Here is a 17,773-nt window from a genome sequence, read left to right as displayed (position 1 = left end):
TATACTACCACTTTTTCTACAGATGCAGCACCTTAATAAAACAAAAAGGGGCAGTGGTGTTCCGACATTTCAGCCGTTACCCCACTCTTGTCTTCAGAGAAGAAATGTAGCCTGTTTCATAAGTTCAATATCATTTTCTGTCTGGTGCCTAAATGAATGGCAGAGGGGAACAGCTGTGTGAAAGCAGTGCAAGTACTAGTATGCACAGAATATTTGCAACACAATATGGAACAATTTCCATATTGTATAGAGCAAACTTTTTTAAATTGTTGAAGTTGCTGCTTGTGTTTTGTAATCAAATCACAATTTTAAAAGAGAAGTTCTCATACATCAGTGGGCAGAATCTCTTGGTACCATGCTTTTTCATAAAATATTGGGCATCACTCACACTTGAAACACTCATCAACAACTAGAACCTATTGCTTTTCATTCCTGTCCTAGCTGCCAGAAAAATGGGGCATGCAAGAAGTGGTAGCCATGAACAAGGATATTCTGGCCCAGGAGAACCTTACACCAATATCCTTCCAACCAGCACTGCATGTGTGTGGAGGACTGGAAGCTACTGTACTGAAGAAAGTGGAAAACATTACTGAAAGTATCACATCACAATAAAAACTAGTGCTCTGAAAAAAGGATAATTCTAGTTAGATTGGTGTTCTTTTTTTTTTGTTGCTAAAAACAAATAAACACCAAAGGTGGCATACAGAATTAAAGTAGATCCAGCAATAAAGCTCAAAATATAATTTAATAGACAATCAGTTCCTTTGGTTTAACAGAAGTGAAGAACAGGGTAGACTTGTTGCCTAAGAGATTATAAATGAGGCATCAGGCAAATTCAGCAAGGAAAGGATTTCCATAATTGGTACACATGTGCTTTGGGGATGACTGAACTCAAATATCAAGACCAAAAGGAAGAATCAGCAGTGGTCCTTGTGTTCTGAGTAAACTGGCTAAGAAGAGGTGTTTCAACTGATTTATTTGATCTTTCTAATAGCTTAATGTTAGCTTACAAGCAAGATTGTCCCAGTTGCTGCAGTGATGAAGGGGGAGGCAAATTCTTACAGGCAACTGCTGGGAAGCAGCAGTGGGAACAGTGTAGATGCAAGCACAGCTCCTGATTGTTTAGTAGCCCTTGGTGTAGATGTGGGCCACTGATATCAGTGGACAACATTAGCCCATAGCAACTGTGTGCTGACTGAGTCATTAAGCTCCAGCATTGGGTGCAAACCAGTAAGGGAAAACTTTCCAGTTGCCCCCTGGCAGCAGCAGGCAGTTCCTGCCAGCCAACTGCTGTAGCCCAGTCTTAGGGTTCCTTGACAAAGCTTTGATTTCTTTGAGAGAATTTACAAATTACAATAAAAGTCCAAGATGATATACTGTTATCTTTACAATAGGCTCCTCAGAAGTGTTTTAAGATGGATATATAATTACATCCACAATGAAATTTCATTTTTTTCCAGATGATAAATTTAAGTCCCCATTCCATATTTCACTTCTTATCTGCCTTGCTTCATTTTAACTTCTCTCAAATAATTTGGGCTTTGCAGGATTCTGCATATAGTGAACCATCCAGAATTTTCATGACTCTGTTAGACTTTTGTGGGCTTGTACCATCAGGTTAATAAATTGTTATAGGCCTTTTTTTGCGGGGTCATTTTACTAATGGATACCATGCAGCAAGCCTGCTGTGTATTTTGCTTGTTATATAGGATCAGGTCTTGTGTTTTCTCTGTGCCTTGCTGTGCCTGCATTTCCCATGCAATACCCCACTCAAATGGGGATCTGAATAGTATTAAATTTCATCTCATTGAAAGCAACTAATTACCATTCTGATCTCTCCAGGTCACCCACTATTTGCATACGTCCTCCAGTGTCCATATTTGCTGCCCCTCCAATTTAGCTGTCATTGGCAAATTTAATCAAAGGTGATTTTCTACCTTCCTCTAGTACATTAATGGAAAAAATCAAATAATGTTCCAAGCAGTGACCCCAGAAGTGCACCATTTAATTCTCTCCCTGACACAGAGAACTTACCATAAATGATTATTCTGTATCTGTTACTTTTTAATCCATGCAATGATATTTTTATCTTCTTGGTGCTTAGCCAAGTGTTATAATGTGAGCTACTGTATCAAATGCCTTGCTGCGTTCTAAATATATCCACTGCAAAGAAAGTCTCAACCACAAAGAGTCTTGAACTCTCTGTCTCCTGCTCCAAAGTCAGAGGCCCCATCGATTAGTCATCACACTATGCACACAGGGGGCATAATCCTGCAACCCTTATGAAAGTGCTCCTATTGAAGTCATTTGTTAGAAGGGTATGTTACTTCCCTGAAGACCTAGACTCTTTTCTTTTATAAGACAGCACAGTCAAATTTCTTCCTAGCTTCACTTGAATCGCTCAGCAATTTAAAATGTGAATCTGCAACCAAACTTCAGGGAATAAAAAAGGAGGAAGAGTTTAGCACAGCTCCAAATCTCTAAGTATTTGTCAAAACACAAATCCACAACAGACGAGCCTGCCAAAGTCAATGTTATAACTAAGCACTGGCCCAATTTAGACATAATGGGAAAACAGGGTTTAATGAAACTATGGTTAGTTAAGTTTAATCATTTGTACATGGGCACTCCACTAACTATGGTTTATTAAGGTCCATCCTATTGGCAGAGTTTAACTATGCAAAGGACGTGGAGCACTGACTGTTTAGAGAAAAAATAAGTAGGTTTATTATAGAAGAACAAACTGTTATAGAACATACAGAGAGAAAGCCTAAACTAGCCAGTCTAATTGATATAAAAGGAACAAAGAGCAACAGGAAGCTCTACAGGAGCAGGAAGTCTCCAGAAGAGCCAATTAGGAGACAGCAAGGACACAATTTGAAAAAGTTTCTAGTCTAGGTATGCTAACTACAAGTGCTACAGCTGTCTCCCTGTAGGATGATCTTCAGATCTTCTTCATAAGGCTGCACTATAGACTTTGCATATTCCAACACCCCTTCACAGCATCTATTGTGCTGGTCCACAAGATAAATTCTTCTTTGTAGAATCTCAAATTTATTATGAGGAAGTGGTTTTGTAATGTATTGAAATGATTACATGAATCACCTCATAGGACTCCCATGTTAAGCTTCGAGCCAGACCAGGGCTCCTCTAAGCGAACTTCCTATTGGTCGCTTCGTAACAGCGACCAATCAGAACGATACCATTCCCTAGGAGGGAAAGACTCCCATTGGTCTTTATTCTAGCAATCTCATTGGTTGTTATTTGTAAATAGGCGTGGCTACATTAGCCCGGTTATGTTTAAAAGGAGCATAAGCTCCCACTGTTTTCTGTTCTGGTTTCTTACTGAGTTAGTGCTTGTTCGTTACTTCTAAATAAAGCTGAATCACTTGCTGAATCACTCTACGAGTCCTTTGTTAGCGCGATCTAACAATTGGCGACGAAGGTGGGATCTTAGAGCAGGTAGGCAGCCCTGCGGACATCCACACTTCGGACTCGGAAGGAAGCGAGCAGAGCACAGCAGCCGATCCGGCGGAGGCGCCACCAGCTCCGGTGCCCAAGTCTCCCCCGATGGCTGGAAGCCAGAAGTTCGAGTGCTTCGAACCCTCCTCAGAAGACTGGGACTCCTACCTGTCCAGGTTCGAGTTCCATCTGGAGACCCACGACATCACCGATGAGGCGAAGAAACGAGCATGCCTCCTGAGTTCCTGCGGGAAGGGGACCTTCGACATAGCCAGGTCGTTGGTGGCCCCAACTGATATAAAGACTGTCACCTACGCTGACATCACGGAGAAGCTTAAGGCTCACTATTCTCCACAACCGTCGGAGATCGCCTGCCGGCACGCTTTTTACAAGCGGAACCAGGCCGGAGGCGAGACCATCGCAGATTTCGTGGCGGCCCTTCGCAAAGCCGCACGGCCATGTAATTTCCACAACGTGGAGGAAGCCCTCAGAGACCGTCTCGTCTGCGGTCTCAAAGATGAAAGGCTGCAACAGAGGCTGTTCGCCCGCACCACCCTGACCTGGGCAGTGGCCTACGAAGAGGCCGTGGCCGCGGAAGCAGCGGAGAAGTCCACGAAGGAGGTCCGCCAGCGGGTGGCAGAGCCCAGTATACACGCTCAACGAGACAGCGAGGGCGAAGACGCGGATGATGACGTCAACGCGGTTCGAGGCAAGCGGACCCCAGCGAAGACTACCAACGTCAAGCCTTGCTCCGGTTGTGGCGGGAAGCACCAGCGCGGCTCCTGTTGGGCTCGTGATGTCGACTGCAGAGCGTGTGGGCGGCGTGGTCATCTGGCCAGAGTCTGCAGATCAGCGAAGAAGGATCCCTCAACTAACAACCGGTCAGCGCAGAGGGGCACTCCAGTCAGCACCCAAGGCAAGACCCGTTCCTCAGCATCGGAAGCAAGCTGCCAGTTGACGGCGACCTTGTCGAGCGCATCGGCCGTAAATCGCACCAGCAGCCAGGGCAAGATCACCGTGACTCCACTCCTCGACGGCCGACCCTGTACAATGGAGGTGGACTCAGGATCGTCCGTGACGGTGATTTCTGCCGCGTCCTGGCGCCAGTTGTTCCCGAACCGAAGCCGGCGGCGGCTCCAGCCTGCGGGAACCAGAGTGTCCGACTTCCAGGGCAACCGAATTCCCTTGGCCGGACGGGACTCTGTTACTGTTGAGTATAAGGGGAAATGTGTTAAACTGTCATTCCTGATTGCAGAGGGAGACCGGGTTAACCTGCTAGGGTTAGATTGGTTTGAGCCATTGGGCATCGGTATTTCTGGGATTAACAGGATGTCTGAAAATAAATGGGGCATGCTGTACGACCTGTTCCCTGATGTATTTGCCGAAGGGTTGGGAAGGTACAAGGGCCCCCCGGTTGCGTTTGACTTAGATCCGTCAGTCAAACCTATTAGGTTGAAGTATCGGAAAGTACCTGTGTCTCTCAAACATAAGGTGGAAAAAGAGATTGACAAACTAGTTGAGCAAGGGGTTTTAGAGCCAGTACCATACAGCAAATGGGAGACCCCGATCGTAACCCCTGTCAAATCAGATGGGTCCATACGACTATGCGCCGATTACAAATGTACGATTAACAAGGCGCTGCAGCAACATTCGTACCCGGTCCCGGTAATAAGCCACATTTTGGCTTCCCTGGGGGGTGGCAAGATTTTCGCCAAATTTGACCTGGCCCAGGCATACCAGCAGTTGCCTGTCACCCCGGAGGCTGCCGAGGCCCAAACAATTGTAACCCACCAAGGGGCTTTTAAAGTGAACAGGCTGCAATTCGGGGTCAACGTAGCACCTGGGATTTTTCAGGGCCTCATGGAACGTCTACTAAGGGGGGTACCTGGCACAGTGCCCTATTTTGACGACGTGCTGATTGCGGGCGGGTCTGAACAGGAACTACTGGACCGGGTTAAAGAGGTCCTCAGGCGTTTTCAAAATGCCGGCCTCAGAGTTAAGCGCTCAAAATGCACGCTCGGGGTGGAAAGTGTGGACTTCCTGGGGTTTCGCATTGACGCAGAGGGAGTCCACCCCACGGATGAGAAGGTATCTGCAATCCAAAACGCCCCCAGGCCGGTGAGTAAGAAGGAGCTCCAATCCTTTTTAGGACTCCTGAATTTTTATCATGCGTTTTTACCGCATAAGGCATCAGTGGCGGCCCCTTTGCACGCGCTTTTGCACAAGGAGGCAAAATGGAAGTGGGGGCAGGCCGAGGAAAAGGCTTTTGTGGGAGTCAAGGAGCTGCTGACATCTAATGCCGTACTCACGCATTATGATGAACACAAGCTCCTGGTGTTAGCTGCTGACGCTTCACCGTTTGGAGTAGGCGCAGTTTTAAGCCATCTGATGCCTGATGGGAGCGAAGCGCCTATCGCTTTTTATTCTAGATCACTATCTGCGGCAGAGCGGAACTATGCCCAGATAGACAAGGAGGGTCTGGCGTTGGTAGCGGCTGTCAAAAAGTTCCATGATTTTATTTTTGGCAGACGATTTTTGCTGGTCACTGACCACAAGCCGCTACTGGGGATTTTTGCGCCCGATAAGCAATTGCCAAACATCATGTCCCCACGCATGCTTAGATGGGCGATATTTTTGCAGGCTTATGATTTTGACTTAGAGCACCGGCCTGGGAAAGCGATTGGGCATGCGGATGCCCTCAGCCGGTGCCCGGTGCCGGACATTGGCGCAGACCCTGCCCCCGCCTGTGAGGTCTTGGCAATTGAGGAGCTTCCTCGACCCCCGGTATCATCCAGGGACATTGCAGCACACACGGCCAAGGATAGCGTGCTGTCCCGAGTATTAAACTGGGTTTGGAGGGGGTGGCCGGTTGGAAGCGTTGAACCGGAGTTCGGCCCTTACAAAAGCCGTCAAAATGAACTATCCATTTCTAAGGGCTGTGTATTATGGGGGAACAGGGTGGTGGTTCCTGACAAACTCAGGACGAGAGTGTTAGAGTCGCTGCACGAGGGTCACCCCGGTATGGTACACACCAAAGCGTTGGCCAGAGGGTATGTCTGGTGGCCGGGGCTGGACAAAGAGATCGAAGAATGGGTACGAGGGTGTCCCAAATGCCAGCAAGTCAGACCCGATCCCCCACAAGCTACACCCCAAGGCTGGGAGTCATCTGGTAAACCCTGGGCCAGATTGCATATAGATTTTGCTGGCCCTCTCCAAGGGCAAATGTTCCTAATTGTGGTGGACGCTATGTCCAAATGGCTGGAGGTCGTGCATATGAAATCGACCACATCACTTGCTGTGATCCATGCGCTCCGCCGACTTTTTGCCACCCACGGGTTGCCTGACGTCATCGTCAGTGACAACGGGCCTCAATTTGTGTCTGAGGAATTTAGGCTCTTCCTCACGAGTAATGGCATACGCCAAATGACTTCGGCCCCTTTCCATCCGGCATCTAATGGCCAAGCCGAACGGATGGTCAGGACGGCCAAAGAGGCCCTGGGTAAAATGGACGAAGGGGACTGGAGCCAGAGGCTGGGCTCCTTTCTTTTGCTGCAGCACACCACCCCCTGTAGTGCTACAGGCCGTAGTCCGGCCGAATTGTTAATGGGGCGGAGACTCACGACCCGTTTGAACCGAATGCACCCAGACCTCACTGAAGAGCAATCCGAGCGTACCACGGCGCAACCGAAGGTGCGCATGTTTGAAAAAGGGGACAAGGTTTTCGCACGGAATTATGCAAACGGGCACTTGTGGCTTCCTGGGGTTATATCCGACTCTGTGGGTACTCGCATGTATGTGGTGCAGTTAGCTGACGGTCGAATATGGCGGCGCCACATAGATCAGTTAAGGAGACGTTGGGCTAGGGACAGCGCTGACTCTCCGACGGCTGAATCCCCTGATGTCGAGTGGACACCCCCAGAGCAGGCGGTGAGTACCGAAAGGCCCGGTACTGTCCCCGAGTCAGGGCAGAACCCTGTGTGCGGGGCTGAAATCCCAGTCGAGTCTGTGCCTGATCCAGGCTGTAGTGGACCCCACTCTGACCCACAACCTTGTCTGCCCGTGGAGCCTGCACCGCTCCGCAGGTCCCAGCGTTCGCGGCAAATGCCGACTTATCTGAAGGACTATGAGTGTAAATACTGTTGGAATAACTGATGTACAAAGGTTGATTGCATGTTTGTAAATAATAAAACAATTGGGATGATGGCTTAACTTAGGGGGGAGGAATTGTAATGTATTGAAATGATTACATGAATCACCTCATAGGACTCCCATGTTAAGCTTCGAGCCAGACCAGGGCTCCTCTAAGCGAACTTCCTATTGGTCGCTTCGTAACAGCGACCAATCAGAACGATACCATTCCCTAGGAGGGAAAGACTCCCATTGGTCTTTATTCTAGCAATCTCATTGGTTGTTATTTGTAAATAGGCGTGGCTACATTAGCCCGGTTATGTTTAAAAGGAGCATAAGCTCCCACTGTTTTCTGTTCTGGTTTCTTACTGAGTTAGTGCTTGTTCGTTACTTCTAAATAAAGCTGAATCACTTGCTGAATCACTCTACGAGTCCTTTGTTAGCGCGATCTAACAGGTTTGGTAAGGACATCTGCAATCATATTCTCAGTGGAACAATATTTAGTTCAACAATTCCTTATTTTAGAAAATCCACTTGTGTTTCATCTTCCTTTCTGCAGGAGATTCTGAAATATCCTTTTTTTTATGCTTGATTGGAGAGATTTAATGTCTTCCTCTGCTGCCTTCTTTCATTTTTCTGCTTGGTCACTGTGCATTTTGTTTATGTCTTCCCACATAGAGGGTTCAGTCTCAGTCTCTGTTTTGGTCGTATAGGAGAGTCTCCTCAGTGGTACACCTTTGTTGGTTCTAGAGCCAGTTTGGTGGAGTGGTTAAGTGTGCAGACTCTAATCTGGGAGAACCGGGTTTGATTCCCCACTCCTCCACTTGCACCTGCTGATGTGACCTTTGGTCAGTCACAAGCTCCGGCACAGCTGTCCTTGAAAAAGAGCAGTTTGTGTCAGAGTTCTCTCAGCCCCACCTACCTCACAGGGTGTCTGTCATGGGGAGGGGAAGGGAAAGGAGTTTGTAAGCCACTCTGAGACTCCAAGTGAAGGGCGGGGTATAAATCCAATCTCTTCTTCTTCTTCTTCTTCTTCTTCTTCTTCTTCTTCTTCTTCTTCTTCTTCTTCTTCTTCTTCTTCTTCTTCTTCTTCTTCTTCTTCTTCTAGTTGATCATCTGATCTGTTGTCCTACATCCCCTTCTGGTTCCTGAGGTTCTCCTGGTGTATCATCTTCACAATCCATAGTGCTTAGAAACACTTCTTCTGGCTCTTGGACTTTTTTTTTGTTTTATCAGTGTAGATTCAATGATGTCTACACTTTCTGCTGTTTTGAATTTTTCTTTCGTCTATGAAAACCACATTGTAAAATTTTATGGTTTGTGTCTGTGGGGGGTTTAATTTTTAAAAAAATTACATTTCCACTACATACTACAAAGGGCAGGGGACGTGGAAAAACTAACTATAAAATACAGATAAACAGGAATCTAATATGATAAAGAATTACTTTTTCTAAAATTTCCCTTAGCTTTAACATTCTACATGATGAAGAGTGAGATTAGGTGATTCAGATATATTCCAGTACAAACAATATTAGCCAATAAAGTATATTCTGGTATATTAAGCAAAATATTATTAAACTTTCAGGGTTAATTCATTTTTAGTTCTTTTTCCCTTTAGGCTTATCTTTATCATAGTTCCATCTGACTTTAAAAAGTTTGGGGGCAGCTACTCCCAAATCAGATTCAGAGTCTTCTCCTGCAGAGCTGCCCGCTGTAGAGCTGTTTCCTGATCCAGTTCCACTGTACTCTTCTTCTGCATTGTTGTCCTCCACTTTTCTTTCTTTCTCTGTTTTTTGATGGTTCTCCAAAAATGCTTTAGCTTTTATAACAGAGTCTATTTTTTTCTTTTTTTTCTTTGAAGTTGAAGATAAGACCCTCTGGCAAAATCCATCTGTAGGGAGCGGGATTTTTCTGTAGAAATGTTGTCAATTTTTTGTATTGTTGTCTCATCTTTCTTATCTCAAATGCAATGTTTTTTAAAATTCTTATTTCTTCACTTTTGATTTTTAGAGTAATCCCGTTAGTCGCTTTGAGTATAGCATCTCTGATAGACCTTTTGGAGAATTTCACAAATATTTCACCAGGTAGCTTATTTTTCTTGATGTAGTCTGGATATGTCTGGTAGACTACATCCATTTCACTTTGTATAAGTTCTGCTTTAAGTTCTACTACTGGTGCCAATGTGTTGCTTAAAATCTCCTTGATGTTTTCCTTTTTTAATTCCAGAATACCTTGAAATCTCAGGATAAATGATGATTTTTCCATTTGAAGTTGTAACAGCTGTTGTTTATGAGAGACTTTCTCTTTTTACACTGCCTCCAGTCTCTGTTTCAATGCTTTTGTCTTAGCATCGACTTTTCTCACTGACTTTGCTATATTCTCTGTTTTTATATTGACTTCTTTTAGCTGTTTTTGGAGAGTCTCAAAGTTACTATTAAGATGAGTCATCTGGTCCAGTAGAGGGTGCAGTGCAGTGGTTAACATGCTTGGAAAGTCTATGGTTGCTTCCTGTTTGGAAGCTGACGCTGTTGAGCTGGCAGTTCCTGAAGGAGAAGGTCTTACTTTCAGCGCCATTTTTTCAGTCCAATGCAAGATTAATATGTTGTCGAAGGCTTTCACGGCTGGAGTTCATTAGTTGTTGTAGATTTTCCGGGATGTGTGGCCATGGTCTTGGCATTGTAGAACCTGACGTTTCTCCAGTAACTGTGACTGGCATCCTCAGAGATATAAACACAGAAAGATGGAATACGCTCTGTGTCAAGGTGAGAAGAAAATGGTAGGCAGGAAATTTATATCTATTCCAGAAGGTGGGTAGGGCTGAGTCATTGTCTTGTAGGACAATGCTATGGGCATGCTAATGGAGGAGGCTATGGACATGCTAATGGAGGAGCTTTCCTGAGGAGGTTATTTTGTTTCCTGAGGAGGTTTCCTGCTTCCTGAGGAGGTTGTCAAAATTCTAATCTTATCTGTAGTGCTATTGTCTGATGTAAAGCCTTTTGTGTTTTTCAGGACAGGAAGTCATGTCCTATTGATTTTTAAACTCTCTTCTTTCCTGTTGAAATTCTGTTTATGTTTGTGAATTTCAATAGCTCCCCTGTGTAATCTGACATGGTAATTGAAAGTGTTGTCCAACCTTTCAGTGTCTTGGAAAAAATTACTGTGTCCTGTTTGAGTTAGGCTATGTCCAGCCACTGCTAATTTTTCAGGTTGGCCAAGTCTGCAGGATTGTTTACATTAAGGGAAAGTTCAAAAATGTCTCTGTAGGTTTATTCAATCATGCTTTTTAACCAGTCAGTACTCTATTTATGCTAAACAATGCTTTTCAATCAGCTTCCCCCCCTCTACCTCTTACAGTTGCTGCTTTTTCCTCCTGGGATGAGACCCTTCTGGCATAACAGACTGTTCATCAGCTACACTCAGTGTTTCTTTTCTCTCTTCATTTAGTTTCAAATAATCATCTGTGTCCACTCAGGTGCATTGAGCCTGCACTATCTAAACACCATATGTTGTGTGTGGTTGCACCAGTTGTTAATATGAATCACTTCTTTAGTGGTGGTCATTTCAAATTCTCCCTTTTTGTTTGTTTTGGAGGGGCACCCTTCTTTTTGAAAACATTACAATCCCTTTTAATATGCCCTTGTCTTCCACATGAGTAACAAGTTAGTTTACTCTTATTATTTACATATAAAGCGATCTGGTCAGAATTGTGTTCAGATTTTCTATTAGGTTCCTCAAACTGTGTTTGAATGCCTGTTCCAGTTCATTAATTACATTTGAAATAGAAAGATTTCCTTCTGATTCAATCTGACATACAGTATTCTCATAGCTTTTGGGTATACTAACCAAAATCAAAACAACCAAGTCCTGATCTGTAATTTCTTTGCCCGCAGTCCTTAGCTCTTGACTCAGAGCAAGCATTTGAACTGTGCTCTCTCAAATTGCCCTCCTCAAGCATTCTTGCACTAAGTAATTTCTTTTGAATTTTAGAGAAGAATTAACATGCAAACTCTTAAATTCATTCCAGACTCTCTTTTCTGTCTGCATTTGAATAACTCTCAGAATGTCTATATCTGTTAGACCCCTTATTAGAGTACCTCTAACTTTCTCATCATCCTTGTCCCCGGATTTTTACTCTGCTAAGTTCTCTTTTTCTGTTCTGGAGTCTTTAATAGTATACCAGAGTCCCATCTTGAGTAAATGGCTTTTCATTCTCTCTTTCCAAATGAGATAATTCACATCTGTTAGTCTGTCTAGTAGGTAATTGTGCAAAGCTATGCAGGAAGCAGACATTTTGCAGTTCCTTTTGCCTACAATTTATCTAAACTATCTCTTTTAACAGTAGTATGCACACTGTTGGCAGAGTTTAAATATGCAAAAGAAGTGGAGAATTGACTGTTTAGAGAAAAATAAGTAGGTTTATTATAGAAGAACAAACTATTATAGAACATACAGAGAGAAAGCCTGAACTAACCAGTCTAACTACTGTAAAAGGAAAAAAAGACCAACAGGAAGCTCTACGGGAGCAGGAAATCTCCAGAACAGCCAATCAGGAGAATGCAAGGACACAGTTTGAAAAAGTGGGAAGTCCATAGTCCAGCTATACTAATTACAAGTCCTTCAACTGTCCCCCTGTAGGATAATCCTCAGCTCTCCTTCATAAGGCTACACTATAGACATTGCATATTCCAACACATCCAACCAGGATCTGAAACCACGGTTTCATGGTGGTTTATTAATGATAACCTTAAGTCTGGTTATGCAAAATGTATCCATGCAGACATCCTAGTTTGCTCTCCAGTGATGCCCCCATACACACATTCCCCAGCTACAGAGATGCCTGATGAGTGTAAAAAAAAATGAAACTAGCATTTGTGGATTTTTTTTTAAAAAAATTAAAGTTTCCACAATAACATCCAGTCTATAAAGTGAACCATACTCAATAAAATACAGACATTGCAAACAGTAGAACTTTGGATGAATTTGTTGTTGGGCAATGAGGAGAGTTAAGAAACCAGAGTACTGAGCAAACCATTGAGCCTTGTATACTAAGAATAGAAGAGTAGGCAAGAAGAGGTTAGATAGATTTCAGAGAAATTATAGCCATCAGAGGACAAGATTAAAAATGAAGCCAAGAGGGGTACAAAGGGTTAGAAGGGAGCAAGTCTTTCTCCGACATATATTGCAACCACGGAAGCCAGGTAAGTACAAATTTGGAATAGACCTTGGAGAAGTCGAGGTTTTTAAAAATTTCATTGTATTTATACCCCGCCCTCCCCACGAACGGGCTCATAGAGTTGTTGTCTATGCAGTGAGTCAGTGATTTTACACATAATAAATTGGTCCCACACTTTGTCTCTCCAGGTTGAAGAAACCTTCCAGGAAGATGCTATCGTCAGGTGCGCTGCCACTAGCAGGAACAAAGTAAGTTCAGTAAGTGAGTATTCTTTCTCTGGTGAGATCTTTAGTTGCAGCAGTAAGACTTCTGGTCGAAAAGGAATCACCTGAGAGGTGATCATGTTTATTTCTCGTAAAACTGTTTGCCAGAAATTTTGAATTACAGGGCATTCCCACCAGCAGTGAATGTAACTTCCTGCGAGGCCACAATTCTTCCAACAGCATGGCTCGTGACTGCTGTTGATATGATTGAGCTGTTCTGTTGTGTAATAACAATGTGTAAAAAGTTTTAAAAAGTGAAAGTGTACGTTAAAAACCTTGGAGATCTTCTTAGATGAATTCCAGATGGAAGACCAGTGTTCATCTGACAAAACCATATGAAGCTCATGTTGCCATACTGTCTGATAGTTGTAAGTAAAGTTGCTCTTATGATCAATGAGAAGTTTATAGATTTTAGATAGGGTACCCTTGGAATAATCTGGGTAATGCTCCAAAAGACATTCAAAAGTTGTTTTAGGTCTTTTAAAAATGTCAACAGAAGCTAGAGATGCAACTAAACTTTTTATCTGATAAAACTGAAGCCATGGTATTTGACTGCCGATTAGCTCTTTAAAATGGGTTTTGCTGTGGACCTTTCCATGCGATGCCAGGTTTTGAACTTGTGTGATCCCTGCTGCCATCCAAGCTTTAAAAACAATTGGATCCTGTCCCAGTGGGAACCAGTGACATCCAAGCTTTAAAAATAATTGGATCCTGTCCCGGTGGGAACCAGTGACGTATGTAAAAAGTGGAGAAATCGGTGGTGGAAGTAAGTTTTTCTGAAGGCCCCATATTCTAAGTGTATTGGCGAGAAATGGGTTGTCTGGAAGACACCTTGAATGAAATGAGGCTGAAGTCCAGAATACTTCTGATAGACTAAGTGGAGCAACAAAGGAGTTTTCAATGTGTACCCATTGTGCTTCTGATTGTGATTGAAGCATTTTAGGAATGTCCCTCCTCCCTCAAAGTGAACTTGAATACAAAGCCCCCTCCCTCTTACCTAAGGGAGAGTGTTACAGACCTCTAATATAGCCTGAGGTGAGGCTTAAAAAAAAAGATATGTAAAGATGTCAAGCAATAAAAAATGAGATGATAAAAAGCAAATCACTTAGAAGGCAGTAATTAATTGCAATTAAAAAGACAATCAATAAAGTGCAAACCCTATGAACAATTAATTCAAGTTTAAGAAAACCCCCAACAAACCCCCCTCCCCCCACTAGTACAAGTAATTACAAACAAGTAGTTCAGAGCCAAATTAATCAATAAAGCCTTATCTAAAAGAGAGCTCTGCTAAAAGATAACACTCAGAACGTAACCAGCAAAAACCCAACTGAGATTAAATGAGACCAACTTTGTAAAAATAGGCATTTGACTCAGGTACTGGGTCAATGTCTGAAGGTGGTCTTAGAACCAAACCTGGAAGCAAAAAGATCCATCATCTCCCTTCCCCCCCCCACAAGAACAGCGATATCAAAAAATGTATAAAGAAGCCCACATCAAACACATTCTATAACAAGAGCACACAATTTAGTTCAATTACGGAGGCAAAATGAGTAAAAAGACGCCCTCTATGCCCTCGCTCAAGGCTGGCTCCTTGGTATACCCAGGAGCTGAGGCTGATGAAGCGAAGGCTCAGACAGCTAGAGAGACAGTGGCGGCGGGCTCGTGAGGAAGCGTCAAGAGCATCCAATTGAATGTTTATGAAGTCTTATGAGATGGCAACCAAGGCTGTGAAGAGGAAGTTCTACACAGCCACGATTGTATCTGCAAGCTCGCGCCTGGCACAATTGTATAGAATGATTCAGTCTTTAACCACCCTGCCACAGAGCGGACAAAGTGTTAGGGAATTGGATATAGGCTGTGACGGTTTTGCAAGCCATTTTGCAGACAAAGTCTTGTCGCTCCGCCGTGACCTCCCGGCCACACTTGAGATAGTGTGTGAACTCGAGGCCCCATACTCATCTTCTGGTTCCATTCTGGATTATTTCGGGCCTCTCAGCCTAGAGGAAGTTGACAGACTAATCACAACGGTATGCCCAACCACATGCAGCCTTGATCTGTACCCCTCCTGGATAATTAAAGCTGGCTGCGAGGGGTTTCGAGGCACCCTTAGGGACATTATCAACAGGTCCCTCTCTGAGGGCCTATTCCCAGGGCTCTCAAGGAAGTGATGGTCTGCCCTCTCTTAAAAAAACCATCCCTTGATCCAGCCGAATTGGCCAACTATTGGCCAGTTTCCAATTTGCCCTATCTGGGCAAACTAATAGAGAGGGCGGTGGCGATACAGCTGCAGAGCTTTCTGGATGACACTTCCATGCTGGATCCCTTCCAGTCCGGCTTCCACCCGGGTTATGGGATGGAGACCGCACTGGTCATCCTCACAGATGACCTCCGGAGGCATCTGGATCAGGGTGGGATGGCGGTGCTGCTGTTGTTAGATCTGTCGGTGGTGTTCAACATGGTCAGTCATCAGCTGCTCACCCACCGCCTCGCCGACATGGGGATTCGGGGGCTGGCCTTGCAATGGCTTGTCTCCTTTCTCCAGGGTTGAGGACAAAGGGTGGCACTTGGGGAGAAGCAGTCCCGAAGGCACCCACTGGTTTGTGGAGTGCCCCGAGGGGCAGTGCTCTCCCCCATGTTATTTAACATCTATATGCGCTCCCTTGCCCAGATTGCCCGGAGGCATGGGCTTGGGTGTCATCAATATGCAGATGACACACAGCTCTATCTGTTGTTGGGTGGTCAGTCTGGCTCTACCCCGGAAGATCTGGACTGGGTGCTGCAGGATGTGGCGGGATGGCTTAGGCTGAGTTGGCTGAAATTGAAACCGATGAAGACGGAGGTCCTTTGCCTAAATCGGAGCAGTCCGGGGTTAGGGGCCCCACTTCCAACCTTCGGTGGGACGCCATTGCTGCCAGCACCGAGGGTCAGGAGTTTGGGAGTGCTCCTGGATGCTTCCCTGACAATGGAGGCCCAGGTAGCAGCCACTGCCAAGGCAGCCTTCTACCATTTTCGGCTGATTAGGCAGTTGGACCCCGTCCTCGAACACAATGATCTGGCTTCAGTGATTCATGCTATGGTCACCTCAAAGCTAGACCACTGCAATGCTCTCTACATGGGGCTGCCCTTGGGGCAACTCCGGAAGCTGCAGCTGGTGCAAAATGCAGCAGCCAGGCTGTTGATGGGTCTCCCCAGGTGGGGGCACATCAAGCCTGTGCTGAAGTCATTGCACTGGCTTCCAATAGCATTCCGGATTCGCTTCAAGGTGCTGGTTTTGACCTTTAAAGCCCTAAATGGTCTGGGGCCTTCCTTCCTGAGAGACTGCCTTTCCCCATATGTTCCCCCAAGAGCACTGCAATTGGGAATGCAAAACCGTCTGCCCCCCCCCCCGGGCCTAGGGACACCAGGTTAGCAGCAACTAGGACCAGGGCGTTCTCCCTGGTGGTGCCAACGCTGTGGAATGAGCTCCCTCATGAGATTAGAGCTCTACGGGACCTCCAGCAGTTCCATAGAGCCGTTAAAATGGAACTGTTTTGCCAGGCGTTCCAATAAGAACTGATTACGCCGGTGGTGTCGCACTAGCACTTTATCATAGGATGTTTTACCTGGGATTTTATGGAACTGTATTTTATATTTTGTAATTGTTGGTTTTAACCGAATGTTGGTTTTAAATTGCTTGTGAGCCACCCTAAGCCACTTCGGTGGGAGGGCGGGGTAGAAATTAAATAAATAAATAAATAAATATCTGGTGCTCTAAAAGATCCTCATAACAGTCATTCAGCTAGAAGCAGATTGTAAAAAATAAAGATCAAGTCCCTAGTCAAAAGCCTTGATAAAAAAGTTTAGATGAAAAAGAGAGTAGGGAGAATAATACACATCAGGCTGGATAGTACCTAGGTTCAATCATGAAGCCCACTGAGTGATTTTGGACCAGCCATTCTCTCAGGATTACTGTCAAGATAAAAGGAAGGAAGGAAAAATGGGAGAGGAGAATTAAGTACACTGTGGAGAATTAAGTACGCTATGCTCCTTGATGGATTTGTTGTCAGATTCTCCCATGATTTAACACCTTCTAATTTAGCTAGCCTGGCTAGGAAATGTTAAATGAAAAATTAGCAACCCTATCACAGGATTGTTTAATGGCTGGAAATCATCATCATCACCTTTGAGGTTGCTTTCATTATAGTTTTTCAACATGTGCAAGCAGCACTGGTCAACTGGGAAGGACGTGTGTGGCTGTGTTTTCCATGTCCATTTTTGTTATCCTACAAAACTAGTCCAGTTCACAATACTGGTGCAGTTTTATGGCATGCTTATATTCCAATATGTTCATGGGAGGAGGGGGGAGATTTTACCTGGCTCTTCTCATGAATATTTTTTGTCCTTTTTACCGGGTTAATTATACAGAGAAAAATAATGTTTGAGGAGACATGGGTAGCTAGAAACAGGCAACTAGTAAAGTTCTAATTCAGTAATCCAGTTAGATCTCTTAACAGAATCAACTGGCCATAGTAGATCACTACTGCTCAATTATCTAGACCAGTGATACCAACTCAGTGGCTCAGGAGCCACATGTGGCCCTATGTCATGCCACCTGTGGCTTTTCTGACCATGTTTCCCAGTATAGCACCTGCCCCGTATTTCAAGAAAGTGGGCAGTGTATCTTCTGGTTGGCAGGTGATACCCACCTTGAAACAGCCACCACTGGAAGAACAGGTAAGCTGCAAGCCTCCCTGAGGTTCAAGGCTTC

At 44.7% G+C, this 17,773-nt stretch overlaps 1 protein-coding gene across 1 annotated transcript; it reads left to right on the top strand.

Annotated features, from left to right (window-relative positions):
* Positions 1-6,402: 6,402 nt before the first annotated feature.
* Positions 6,403-7,116, top strand: LOC107123203 (uncharacterized protein K02A2.6-like; the record flags this gene model as incomplete). Its single annotated transcript, XM_015426397.1, has 1 exon — positions 6,403-7,116. A coding segment is annotated over one exon (714 nt), but the record flags the coding sequence as incomplete, so codon positions are not given.
* Between the last annotated feature and the right edge of the window lie 10,657 nt (positions 7,117-17,773).

The sequence above is a fragment of the Gekko japonicus genome, unplaced genomic scaffold (assembly GCF_001447785.1).
Source record: "Gekko japonicus isolate JY-2015 unplaced genomic scaffold, Gekko_japonicus_V1.1 scaffold819, whole genome shotgun sequence".
NCBI lineage: Eukaryota > Metazoa > Chordata > Lepidosauria > Squamata > Gekkonidae > Gekko > Gekko japonicus.
This window is presented reverse-complemented; position numbering and strand designations above follow the sequence as displayed.